This window comes from Lutra lutra, chromosome 1 (assembly GCF_902655055.1).
Source record: "Lutra lutra chromosome 1, mLutLut1.2, whole genome shotgun sequence".
In the NCBI taxonomy this organism is placed as follows: Eukaryota; Metazoa; Chordata; class Mammalia; order Carnivora; family Mustelidae; genus Lutra; species Lutra lutra.
This window is the reverse complement of record NC_062278.1, coordinates 156,476,626-156,489,525: the sequence shown is the minus strand read 5'-3', so window position 1 is coordinate 156,489,525 and position 12,900 is coordinate 156,476,626. Positions and strand designations below refer to the sequence as shown.

The window sequence follows — 12,900 nt, the reverse complement described above, 5'->3', positions numbered from 1 at the left end:
AGGACTAGAGACCTCTGGAGCCCCCTTCTCTCCCAATCTTTTCAAAATTTTTCTCTTTATTTTTCACACTGCATATCTTCCTAGAAATTGTTCCTGGGAAGCACGAAAGCTCGCAGGCTCCCAGAAACGCCTCCAGCTGGGAGCGGAGCTGGCCGGCGCTGTTCAGCCCCGCTGGGGACTCCCGGGGGGCGCGCGGAGAGGTGGGCGGAGTGCGCCGCACGCCTACTCGCTCGGAGCCCACGACTGCAAAGGCTTGCAAGCAGAACCCTCCACTTCTCTGCCGCGGGGACCCGCTGCTACCCCGCCCCTACACTCCTTTAGCAGAGTATCCAGGACTGGACAGCCCCTTTCTGGCAAGCCCAGCTAGCGACCGCACGGGCTGGGGACGAGGCCTGCCCAGGGCTGAAATCCCGAACCTCCCCCTGCCCGGCAGCGGCCAGCGCTGTCCAAGTTCCCGCAAATCCCGCCCCGAGCCCGGACCTGCCAGCCCGAGTGCGTGCCCCGGGGGCGCGTCCGCTGGCCCGCTCATCGCCACCTGCTAGCGGCCCCGGGGTCCCGCGCGGGAGGTGGGAGGTGGGCCCGGGAGCCGCAGCTTCGGTGCAGGGGTGGGGACCGGGCAGGCCGCGCGCCGCCGCAGTCCTGTCGCAGCGCGTGCCCTCGTCCCCCGGGGCCCGGAAGGCCGGAGCCGCCCCCCGCGCGCGCCCCCGCGCAACAGGCCCAGATCGGCCCTTGGATGACTGCGGGGCCCGCGGGGCCCACGGGGACGATCGCTCGGTCTCCGCCTCGGGGGTCGCCAGCCCCCTCGCGCCGCCGCTTCCCGCCGGGAAGAGGCGCGGGGCCCGGCAGGCCGGAGGCGCCCCCCGCGTTTCCCGCGCCGCTACGCACCTAGCTGCCCGCGGGTCCCACATGGCCCTGGCCGCCGCCGCCGCCGCCGCCTCAGGGTCTGCTTCCCCCGGGCAGGGAGCGGCGGGAGGCGCGGAAACCCGAAAGCTGCGGCCCTGGGCGCGGGCGGCGGGAGATGCGGCCGCGCGGGGCCCCTGCTGGCGGTGGCGCGGCTCCCCGGCCGTGCCAGGCGGGCGGGGGCGCGGGGACCCCGGAGCCCCGGCTGTGTGCAGCCGCAGCCCTATTCCAAGTTTCCACGTAGTTGCGAGAGCCCGAAAACTGTCACGTGCACGTCGCCGCTGGGTGGGAGGGCGTGTTTGTCACCGTGTTCAAAAGAGGCGTTTCGATGTCTCCCATCATGCGTGAGAGTGCTCCAATGGGGTGGCTCCCGGCTGCCTTTGAAAAACGAGTGCTTCGTCGAGCCGACTGTCACGACGGACCGAGTGCACACACACGACCCTGCGACACATTTGGGTCCCTGAGGTTTCATAGGCTGGGCCCACCGCGATGGTGGGGGGAACAGAGGTCAGCTTTGGGCTTACCTCTTCTCTTCCCTCCCGTCCCTCCAACAAAGAAACTAGAGACACCTGTGGTGGTCAACCAGTACTGTGTCCCACTCCGCAGTCGCCTCCGGCTGTCACTTCCTGGCCCTCTAGCACTTACTGTGTGCTCGGGCCTCCGTTCTGGGGACACTGGGTATTCAGGTGGAAGAGGCCAGCGAGGCCCTGACGTCTTGACACTCACAGCCACGTTCAAGGTGCTCGCAGAGGAGTGAGCCTCTCCCCACGGGTGGAATTCCAGGGAAGCTCCTGGAAGGGCAGTGATGACTGAAAGAGTTGGGGACGGTTAGGAGGACCTCAGGCTGCCATTTCGCCTCCGCAGGCTGTGCATCCTCTCTTCTACCACTCGGGTTTGGCCCCCAGCTTGTCTGGTACCAGGATCACTTTCCCATACACTGAGGATTTGACCCAATCAGAGAGCAAAGCCCACAGGTCCTCTCAAGGGACAAGGCTTTGGCCTAAACTACCTCCTGGCAACTCTCTCACCCATTGAGAGCCACCACATGGGGCAGTTCTGTGCCAGGGAGGAGAACACCACAGAGCTTTCCGAGAGGGGCAGTACAGCTTCCGATGAGGCAGGGAGGAATTGGCGACACATGGAAACACCGAACGCCTACAACCCGTGTCCTTCTCTGCGCTGCTTACTCTGAGTCAAAAACTGGCCTGTCAGTCTAGCTAGTGGTCTCTCTGCTTCTAGAGTCTGGTTCCTCCCATTTCTTCTGTCCATTAATCATCCCCAAATGTCACATTGCATCATTTCCAGTTCGAAATCCTTCAGTGGCGCCCCCATTGCCTACTACAGATCAGGCTGGGTAGTTGGGCATTTGGGACTCTTCACAATTTTGCCTTACCCTTCTTCCACTCTTAGCTTCCTTACACACAGACTACTCCAGTGGTTCCCAAAGCTGGCTGCACATAGGAATCATATAGGCATCACACAGGGTCTTTTAAAAAGCCTGATGTCTGATATAATTGATATGGGGTGTGACATGGGCGCTCAGATCTTTGAAAGCTCCTCAGGTGATGATAAGATAAAGCAAAGTTTGGGAAATACTTCTAGTCTCCAAATACTTGGAGCCACTTCCCATTTCCCAGACATCATTGGTCCTTTCACTTTGAAACTTGACCCACCCTTTCTCTAATTTTTTTCTCAGTATCTCACAGTTCTATATTTAGGAAAGGCCCATGCCACCTCTTCTGGCTTGGCTCTTCTTTTTATCCAACTTCAAGGAGTCTCTGCTTCCAGAAGACTTTCAGATGGTTCCATGAAGGAGAGCAAGTCAAGAAGTTGGTGAGGGTGCAGTAGGTTAAGAAGGTGCCTCTAAACTTTCCACTCTTTGACCAGTGTTCTCAAGCACCTTAGAATCTTTTTGTCCTATTTCTTCCTCTGGATCTTTCATCATGGTTCTCAAAACAATCATATCATCTCAAAACAGTCCTCAAAACAGTCACCTTTCTTTTTAAAATCATTTCTTCTCTTTCTGATTTTTTAATATTTTTATCGAAATTATACATTCTCACAATTAAAAGTGCAGTCCCCCCTCACACCTGATTTATTCTCCAGAGGCAACCAATTTTACTCCTGTTAGCTAATGATTCTATTGGCTCTGTTCCCACCCTCTAAATAACACTGCTACTTCTTGTTGAGTAGTTCTGCCCCTGCCCCCAGTCTTATGGATCATCAGGTAATTCTTTTTTAGATTGTGCTTGTCTGAAAAAAATTCATCCTTGATGTAGTTTGGCTGGGTATAAAATTCTAGGTTGGAAATTATTTTCCTTCAGGATTTTGAAGCTATTACTCTAGTACCACTGTTCAAAATCTGAACATATCCAATTACCCACCTTACGTGACCACTTTTAAATTTCTGGAAATCTGAAAAATCTTTTTCCCCCCAAGTGTTCTGAAATTACACAATGATATACTTTGATGTGGGTCTATTCATCTATTCCATTATATACTGGGTGAGATCTTACATTCTTGACACTCAAGCTATGTAGTTCTGAGAAACGATCTTGAATAATTTTGTTGATTGTTTCTTCTGCTCCATTTTCCCCATTCTCTTTTTTGGAAATCCTGTTATTCAAAAACTGAATTTCCAGGATTGGCTCCTGTGTGTTTCCCTGATGTTCAGATCACTTAGTTGGTTTTCTTTTTCTTTTTTGCTAAAAGATTTCCTCAACTTTGTCTTCTGATTCTTCTTAATGAGTTGGGTTTTTTTTTAATTTCTGATAGCATACTTTGTTATACTGATATAACATTGTATGTTAACTAACTGGAATTAAAATAAAAACACATATTCCTTGTCTTACAGTTTTGACATTGAAGCCATGTGAATATTTAACATAATTGAAAACTTACATCTAATTTTTTAAGTAGGCTCCATGCCCCATGTGGAATCCAAAGTAGGGCTTGAACTCATCACCCTGAGATCAAGACCTGAACTGAGATCAAGAGTTGGATGCTGGAGCACCTGGGTGGCTCAGTGGGTTAAGCCTCTGCCTTCAGCTCAGGTCAAGGTTCCAAGGTCCTGGGGTCGAGCCCCGCATCGGGTTCTCTGCTCCGCAGGGAGCCTGCCTCCACCTCTCTCTCTGCCTGCCTCTCTGCCTACTTGTGATCTCTCTGTTAAATAAATAAAATCTTTAAAAAAAGAAAAAAAGAAAAAAAAAAGAGTTGGATGCTTAACTGAGTAAGCCACTCAAGGGCCCCAACTTAAATCTGATTTTTTAAAAAAGTAGTTCTGGGGCGCCTGGGTGGCTCAGTTGGTTAAGCAACTGCCTTTAGCTCAGGTCATGATCCTGGAGTCCCAGCATCAAGTCCCACATCGGGCTCCCAGCTCCACAGGGAGTTTGCCTCTCCCTCTGACCTTCTCCCCTCTCATGCTCTCTCTCTCTCTCTCAAATAAATAAATAAAATCTTTGAAAAAAAAGTAGTTCTTAAAATTGAAAACATACTGGAACAATTGAACTTTACTGTATATCAGGTGGGTAGCACGACCACATAAAAATTATTTCAAGTTCCAATATTGATATGTTTTTAAAACATTTATCTAAAAATGTTACTGGGTGATATTTTTATTACTCAGGCTGTGTATAAATTAGAATAAGCAAATAATTAATTATGAAATGTTCTCCAGAACCAAGACTTCCAGTGTAAGAGCAAAGAAATACAAATATAAAATCAAAAAAGCTAAGGAAAATTCCTGTGATCTGAGAACTGAACTGGAAATATCACTATGAACTTGTGATTTATTGCCTCACTCTGTTCATTCTATCCATCCTTGATGTGATGCAGTATTGCTGGATTGAATAATAGTGTGCACTCCAGCACCCACAAGGTGATCTCTAAATATCCTTCCTTTCCATAAGGAACAAGGACTCATTAAAAAAAAAAAAATCACTAATTCCATGTTGGGGGCAGAGAAGTACAAGTTGAGACAGGGAAATTTTGTTATTCCAGAAAGCAAAGAAGCTACCAGAGGGTAATGGGGTTATGTAGAACAATCCAGAAACTGACTTCTAGATGGTTCCATTGTTCAACACATGGGAAATTTAAACATTTTTTAAGTCATGTTTTTAAATCTATCCTTCTTTCTGCATTTATTAGCTAGAGTTTTTCAGTGAAAAAGAACTTTACAGAATGTCCAGTGGAAAAAAGACAGTCTCTTCAACAAATGGTGTTGGGAAAATTGGACAGCCACATGCAGAAAAATGAAGGTGGACCATTTCCTTACACTACACATGAAAATAGGCTCAAAATGGATGAAAGACCTCAACGTGAGAAAGGAATCCATCAAAATCCTTTAAGAGAACACAGGCAGCAACCTCTTTGGCAGCAACCTCTTTGACCTCAGCCGCAGCAACTTCTTCCTGGGAACATCACCAAAGGCAAGGGAAGCAAGGGCAAAAATGAACTATTGGGACTTCATCAAGATCAAAAGCTTCTGCACGGCAAAGGAAACAGTCATCAAAACCAAAAGACAACTGACAGAATGGGAGAAGATATTTGCAAATGACATATAAGATAAAGGGGTAGTATCCAAAATCTATAAAGAACTTACCAAACCCAGGGCGCCTGGGTGGCTCAGTGGGTTAAAGCCTCTGCCTTTGGCTCAGGTCATGATCCTAGGGTCCTGGGATCGAACCCCACATCGGGCTCTCTGCTCAGCGGTGAGCCTGCTTCCCCCCCTCACTCTGCCTGCCTCTCTGCCTACTTGTGATCTCTGTCTGTCAAATAAATAAATAAAATCTTAAAAAAAAAAAAAAAACTTACTAAACTCAACACCCAAAGAACAAATAATCCAATCAAGAAATGGGCAGAGGACATGAACAGACATTTCTGCAAAGACAAAATCCAGATGGCCAACAGACACATGAAAAAGTGCTCCATGCCACTTGGCATTAGGAAAATACAAATCAAAACCACAATGAGATGCCACCTCACATTAGTCAGAATGGCTAAAATTAACAAGTCAGGGAATGACAGATGCTGGCGAGGATGCGAAGAAGGGGAACCCTCCTACACTGTTGGTGGGAATGTAAGCTCGTGCAACCACTCTGGAAAATTGCATGGATGTTCCTCAAAAAGTTGAAAATAGAGCTACCCTATGACCCAGCAATCGCACTACTGGATATTTACCCTAAAGATACAAATGTAGTGATCCAAAGGGGCACGTGCACCTGAATGTTTAAGCAGCAATGTCCACAATAGCCAAACTATGTAAAGAACCAAGATGTCCATCAACAGATGAATGGATAAAGCAAATGTGGTATATATATATATATATATATATATATATATATATATATATATATTATATATTTTTATATATTTATATTTTATATATATATTATTTATATATATTTATATTTTATATATATATAAAATGGAATACTATGCAGCCATCAAAAGAAATGAAATCTTGTCATTTGCGACAATGTGGATGGAACTAGAGGGTATTATGCTTAGCAAAATAAGTCAATCAGAGAAAGACAATTATCATATGATCTCCCTGATATGAGGAAGTTGAGAGGCAACATGAAGGGGTTGGGGGGTAGGAAAATAATAAATGAAACAAGATGGAATTGGGAGGGAGACAAACCATAAGAGATTTTTAATCTCACAAAACAAACTGAGGGTTGCCAGGGAGAGGGGGGTAGGGAGAGGGTGCTTGGGTTATGTACATTGGGCAAGGCATGTGCTATGGTGAGTGCTGTGAAGTGTGTAAACCTGGTGATTCACAGACCTGTACCCCTGAGGCTAATAATACATTATATGTTAATTTAAAATTTTTTTAAAAAGAGAACTTTCCATCTACAATCATTTGGTTGCCCTGTAAAACCTTCATATAGAAAAAGCAGAGTAAATGCTTATTCTCCCCCTTTATTGACCAGCTTTCAGAATAAAGAGTTGGTACACTAGTAACTAACAAATTTTTTTTTCATGAACTCTCATGAATTTCTAAAAAGATTTCATGTACTTTAATCCTTACAATCATCTTTCTTCTTAAGGCTCTAAGTTCTCATATTTAAACAGTAGGAGCCCCTCTACCAGTGATCACCAGTGGTAGTAAAACCACTGGAGAAACGATGAATCTGGCTATTTCTTCTTAACCCCACTTGTCAGTCCTAACATCACTAAAACTAGGACAGCAAGACATTATACGCCTCCTGCTGTGTTGCAAAAGGAAGAACACAGCAACTCAGAGAAGAATTTTTGTCTCCCCAAATTGAATCTGAACCTAAGATGGTCTGTAAATTAGAAGTGTTAAACCAAGGATCCGTGGGTAAAGTTTGGGTCTGTGAATCTGAAGAAGAACCAAATTATCATCTTGATTTTCTTCAACCTTTAACTGAAACTGAGCATTGTCTTCAATTATGAATACAGGCAAATGCAAACAAAAAATAAAAGTACAATAAAACCAGTACATAAGGCTTTGTTGACAGTAAAGTCAAAGATTCTTTCCTATCCCGTTACCATTGTTGTGTACACCTCAAAATATTGTTTTGTTTATACCTACTTCATAATTTATGCTAATTAGTATACCTGCTGCAAGGTCTTGCTATTTAATGTATTAATCAAGATGATATTATATCACAAATTAGTTTTGTTAATATTTTGAGAATTATAGTGCAAAGTAAATGGTTTTCTTTGTAATCTTATGCACTTTATTTTATGTATTTAAAAATATTATCCTAAGAGGGATGCCTGGGCGGCTCAGTTGGTTAAGGATCTGCCTTTGGCTTGGGCCATGACCCTGACTTGTGCTCTCTTCTCAGTGGGGAGTCTGCTTCTCGCTCTTCCACGCCCTCTGCCCCTCTCCCCCAGTTCGTGTTTTCTCTCTCTCTCTCTCTCTCCCTCTTTCTCTCTCTTCTGTCTCAAATAAATAAATAAAATCTTAATATTATATCAATATCAATATAATATAATATTATATAATATAATATAATATAATATATAATATCAATATAATATAATATTATATCAATATCAATATAACAATATATTATCCTAAGAGGGGATTGATGGACATTGTCAAATTTCCAAAGGGGTCGTGACCAATAAAAGATAAAGAATCCCTGCTCTGGATCTCTCAACCAGTTAATGGGATGCACAGAGGATAGAGAAACATGTTACAAGGACACATTGAGGATGCAATCAACCAAATCCACCACATGGAAAATTCTACAAGGAAAATGACTTCTTCTCTTCAACCAAAAATGATGGTATAACAACACAGAGAGAGAATGAAGAAACAGTAATTATAAGAGAGTATAAGGGACTTAGGGACATATCAACCAAATGCAACATGTTAGCCTGGTTTGAGTCCTGATTCTAACAAACCAATTGAAAAGTAAATCTTTGAATCAATCTGGGAAATATGACACAGACTGTGTGTTATGATAACATTAAGGAATTATTTATTATTAATTTTTCTGGGTATGATAATGATATTGTGGTTGCTTTTTAAACGCCTTTCTCTATTAGAGATACACACTAAGTATCTCTTTTTTTAATTCCTCTCTCTTTTTTAATCAGTGAACTAATATGCTGTCTGGTATTTGGTTTAAAATATTCAAGTAAAACAGTGTTGCCTGGGTGGCTCAGTTGTTAAGCAACTGCTTAATGACTCAGCTCAGGTCATGATCCCAGGGTCCTGGGATTGAGTCCCACATCGAGCTCCCTGCTCAGTGGGAAGCCTGCTTCTTCTTCTCCCACTCCCCCTGTTTGTGTTCCTCTCTTGCTGTGTCTCTGTCTGTCAAATAAATTAATTAAATCTTTAAAAAATATATTCAAGTAAAACAAACAAACAAAAACAACTGGAGGTATAGATGAAACAAGATTAGCAAAATATTGATAATTATTGAAGCCGGGTCATGGGCTTTATGGGAGTTTGTTATGTTATTCTCTCTACTGTTGTGAAGTTGGAAGTTTTTCCATATAGAAGAGTTTAAAAAGAGAGAGAGATGGATTAAAAGCTGATTGGAAATTCAGATCATGGGAGTGTGATTATTAGGTTGCAAGCAGTCAGCGGCGGCCTCTGGGATAAAGAATCTCTGACATCAGGGTCTTTGGGTTTTCCCTCTGGGCCTGGTCAGATTATGCAAGCTGCTTTCCAGAAGGTGAAGGTCTGGCTGTCTGTGTTATGGGCACCTAAGGGAGGTATGGGAGTTAGGATCCTCGATGTCCAGTATACACGCGTCGACTGCTTGCGATGCTGTGGTATATTTATCTTCAAATTTGCCCGATGTCCCCCAGTCCTGAGACCTGCCTTTCTGCCTCCTCAGGGAGCAAAGCTCCTGTCAGGTGAGGAAGGGTTAATGGGCAGCTATGCTGAGTTGGGGTGGGATCTCAGGATCCTGTACTTCTTAAATAGACCTTCAGCCAAACTTCCTTATCCCATTCATTGGTCCTACTTCCAAAAATATCTGGTGCCAGTAGTTTCTGAGACTTTTGGTGATTCTTTTGTGTAAAATGAGCTGGGCCTTGGTTTCCCCTCTGCCAGCTCACCATCATTTCTCTTGTGTCTGCTGTCATTTCCCATTTTTTCTGGTAGATTTCCAGCACCAAGCTTCTACTGCTGTTGTATTCTCTCCTGTTCTCTCTCTCCATATGCCCTTTAAAAATCTCTTTACTGTAGTTTCAGTAGGGCTTCAGGAGGCAATAAGACCATATATTTGTGCTCTGTCCACTATTGTCCTCTAAGATTCTTTCTAAATGGTTGAAAGTTCTGTCTTTTGAAGAACAGGCTGCATAGCACTGCTTCTCCCATCCCACACCCCTGCTCTCAAGCACGGCTATGCTTTTGCTCTGTGACACTGTATATCCCTTCTTTATGGTCTTAGATTGCAAAGCCAGATCAAAGGGTGAGTCATCTGCACAACTGTTCGTTTCACCTCTAAGGAGCCCCAAAACATTGGAGTCCCAAAGATGGGAAAGGTTATATCTACCCAAACTCTGGGGAGAGTTTTATATGGAATTTTAATGAATATTTGGAAACACATTTGGTTTGGGCTTTGGGGTCAGGAAGGGTGGAGAATGACCCCAAGGACAAGTTCACGAACAGTAGATGGTCATTGAACTGTTTTTCCAAGGATGGCAGATCCTGCTAAGTGTAGGACTCAGCTTGTACTGAGCTGAGTATGTGAAGGGTCAAGCCAGAGATAAATTCTCCAGCCCACAGAGGGAGGCTGACATTCCAGCAGGGTCTTCCTCCTCTGCCTTTGTCCTTGCACTCTCCAGTCTGCCCTCTGTGGATAGGTTGAACATGGATTTAAGCTTCATGAACTTGAATGTTCAAATGTCTCCCTTGGTTTGGGAAGTTCTCATTCCCAAATAGATTCAGCCCAAAGAGATCTTCTCCAGACCCCTTACAATGAAACGGTTCAAAGTCAGAGAGATAATTTTTAAAGAAGCAAGAGAAAAAAAAACTCCTCTTACACTAGGGAACCCCCATAAGGCTATCACTGACAGATTTCTGAGCAGAAACCTGGCAGACCAGGAGAGAGCGGGACAATATACTGAATGAAGGTGCTGAAAGAAAAGATTGCAAACCAAGAATACTTTTATCTGGCAAAGCTGTGCTTAGCAACAGAGGAGCGATTAAGACTTTCCCAGGAAAACAAAAACTGAGGGAGTTCACCACCACTAGACCTGCCTTTTAACAAAGGCTGATAAGAGCTTTTCAAGGATGCTAAATACTAATATGAAAACAGAGGCACCCAGGTGGCTCAGTTAAGTGTCTGCCTTCCACTCAGGTCATGATCCCATGGTCCTGGGATCAAGCCCTGCATCAGGCTGCCTGCTCAGTGGAGAATCTGCTTCTCCCCCTTCCTGCTCATGCTCTCTCTATCTCTGTCTCTCTCAAATAAATAAATAAAATATTTAAAAATAGTAATATGAAAACATATAAAAATATTTAATAAAGTGGGGCACCTGGGTGGCTCAGTGGGTTGAGCCTCTGCCTTCGGCTCAGGTCGTGATCTCGGGATCCTGGGATCAAGTCCCACATCAGGCTCTCTGCTCGGCAGGGAGCCTGCTTCCTCCAATCTCTCTCTCTCTGCTTGCCTCTCTGCCTACTTGTGATCTCTGTTTGTCAAATAAATAAATAAATTATTTTAAATATATATATATATATATATGTGTGTATATATACATATATATAAAATAAAGTAAGTATGTAATCAAATTCAGAATACCCTAATGATGTAATATGGTGGTGTCTTAATCATTTAATTCTAGTATAAAGACAAAGGAACAAAGGTATTTAAAATAAATATAGCTTGGGATGCCTGGGTGGCTCAGCTGGTTAAGCCACTGTCTTTGGTCATGATCTCAGGGTTCTGGGATTGAGTCCCACATCAGTCTCCTTGCTCAGCTGGGAGCCTGCTTCTCCCTCTCCCTGCCACTACCCCTGCTTGTGCTCACTCCTTCTCTGCTTGTGCTCACTCTGATTTAAAAATAAATAAATAATAAATAAATAAATAAATAATATTATTTATTAATAAATAGATAATAAATAAATAAATAAAATAGATATAGCTACAATAATTTGTGAATGGATACATGATATAAAGAGATGTAAATTGTGACATGAAAAACATCAAATGAGATGAGGGGATTAAAAGGGGTTCTTTTTTGTATGCAATCCAGGTTTAATTGTTATCAGCTCAGACCATCTGGTGTAAGCCTCATGGTAACCACAAAGCAAAAACCCACAGTAGATACACAAAAGATAAAGAGAAGGGAATCAAGATATACCACTATGAAAAATAATGAATTCCGCCCCCAAAAAAAAAACCGTAAGAGAGGAAGAAAAGAAAAAGGAACTTCACAGCCAGAAAACATTAAATAAGATGGCAAGTTCTTACTTATCAATAATTATTTTAAATATTAATTGATTAAATTCTCCAAGCAAAACACATAGAGTGGCTGAATGGATTAAAAAACAAGATCCTGCCTCCAAGACACTGCCTAGAGGAGACTCACTTCAGCTTTAAAGACATGCATAGCCTCAAAGTGAAGAGATGGAAAAAGATATTCCCTACAAATGGAAACCGAAAGAGAGTAGGGATAGCTATACTTGTATCAGACAAAATAGACTTTAAGCAACTAAATAACAAAAAGCAAATCATCTGATTTAAAAATGGGCACCCCTAAACAAATAAATAACTAAGGGTACTCCCATGTTCACTGCATTATTCATAGTAGCCAAGATATAGAAACCACCTGTGTGTCTAATGATGGATGAACGGGGAAGAAAATGCAATATATACCAAGAGACACAGACAATGGACCATTACTCAGGCAGGCATGAGAAAGAAGGAAATCTTGCCATTTGCAACAACATGGGTGAACCAGACGACATTATGCTAAATGAAATAAGCCACACAGAAAAAGATAAAAACTATATGATTTCACATATGTGGAACCAAAAAAAGAAGGAAAGAAAGTAAAGGAAAATAGAAAAGAAAAGCTGAACTTGTAGAAGGAGAAAATGGAAAGGTGATTACCAGTCTGAGGGTTGGGGAGATGGGGAGATGCTAGTCAAAGAGCACAAACCTTCAGTTATAAGACAAATATGTTCTGGAGACACACTAGACATGCAGCATGGTGACCATAGGTAACAATACTGTATGGTACACTTGAAATTTGCTAAGAAAATAGATCTTAAACATTCTCACACCACACACACGCACACACACACACTGTAACCATGTAAGGAGATGGATGTATTAATTGTGGTAATCAACTCACAAAGAATACGTACATCATCAAATTATCAACTTGTACCCTTAAATGTATATGATTTTATTTGTCAAGTGTACCTCAATAAAACTGGAGAAACGAAAAGAATATTAACTTGAAAGAGCAGGAAAATGACCTGGCAAGAGTGTCCGTGGGTCTCTCCCTCCCAGTCTATGGTTTGCCCTTACTATAATGCCTTGAAGGTCAGACTCT

The 12,900-nt window shown here is 43.2% G+C and overlaps 1 protein-coding gene across 1 annotated transcript in view; it reads right to left on the bottom strand.

The window, feature by feature from the left end:
* TRANK1 (tetratricopeptide repeat and ankyrin repeat containing 1) overlaps nucleotides 1-1,128 on the bottom strand; it is a 98,748-nt gene extending 97,620 nt beyond the window's left edge. The window contains exon 1 of the mRNA XM_047741117.1: nucleotides 886-1,128. Coding sequence (XP_047597073.1) covers nucleotides 886-908 — 23 coding nt within the window. The 5' untranslated portion in view covers nucleotides 909-1,128. The remainder of the gene's footprint in view (nucleotides 1-885) is intronic.
* Nucleotides 1,129-12,900: the final 11,772 nt, after the last annotated feature.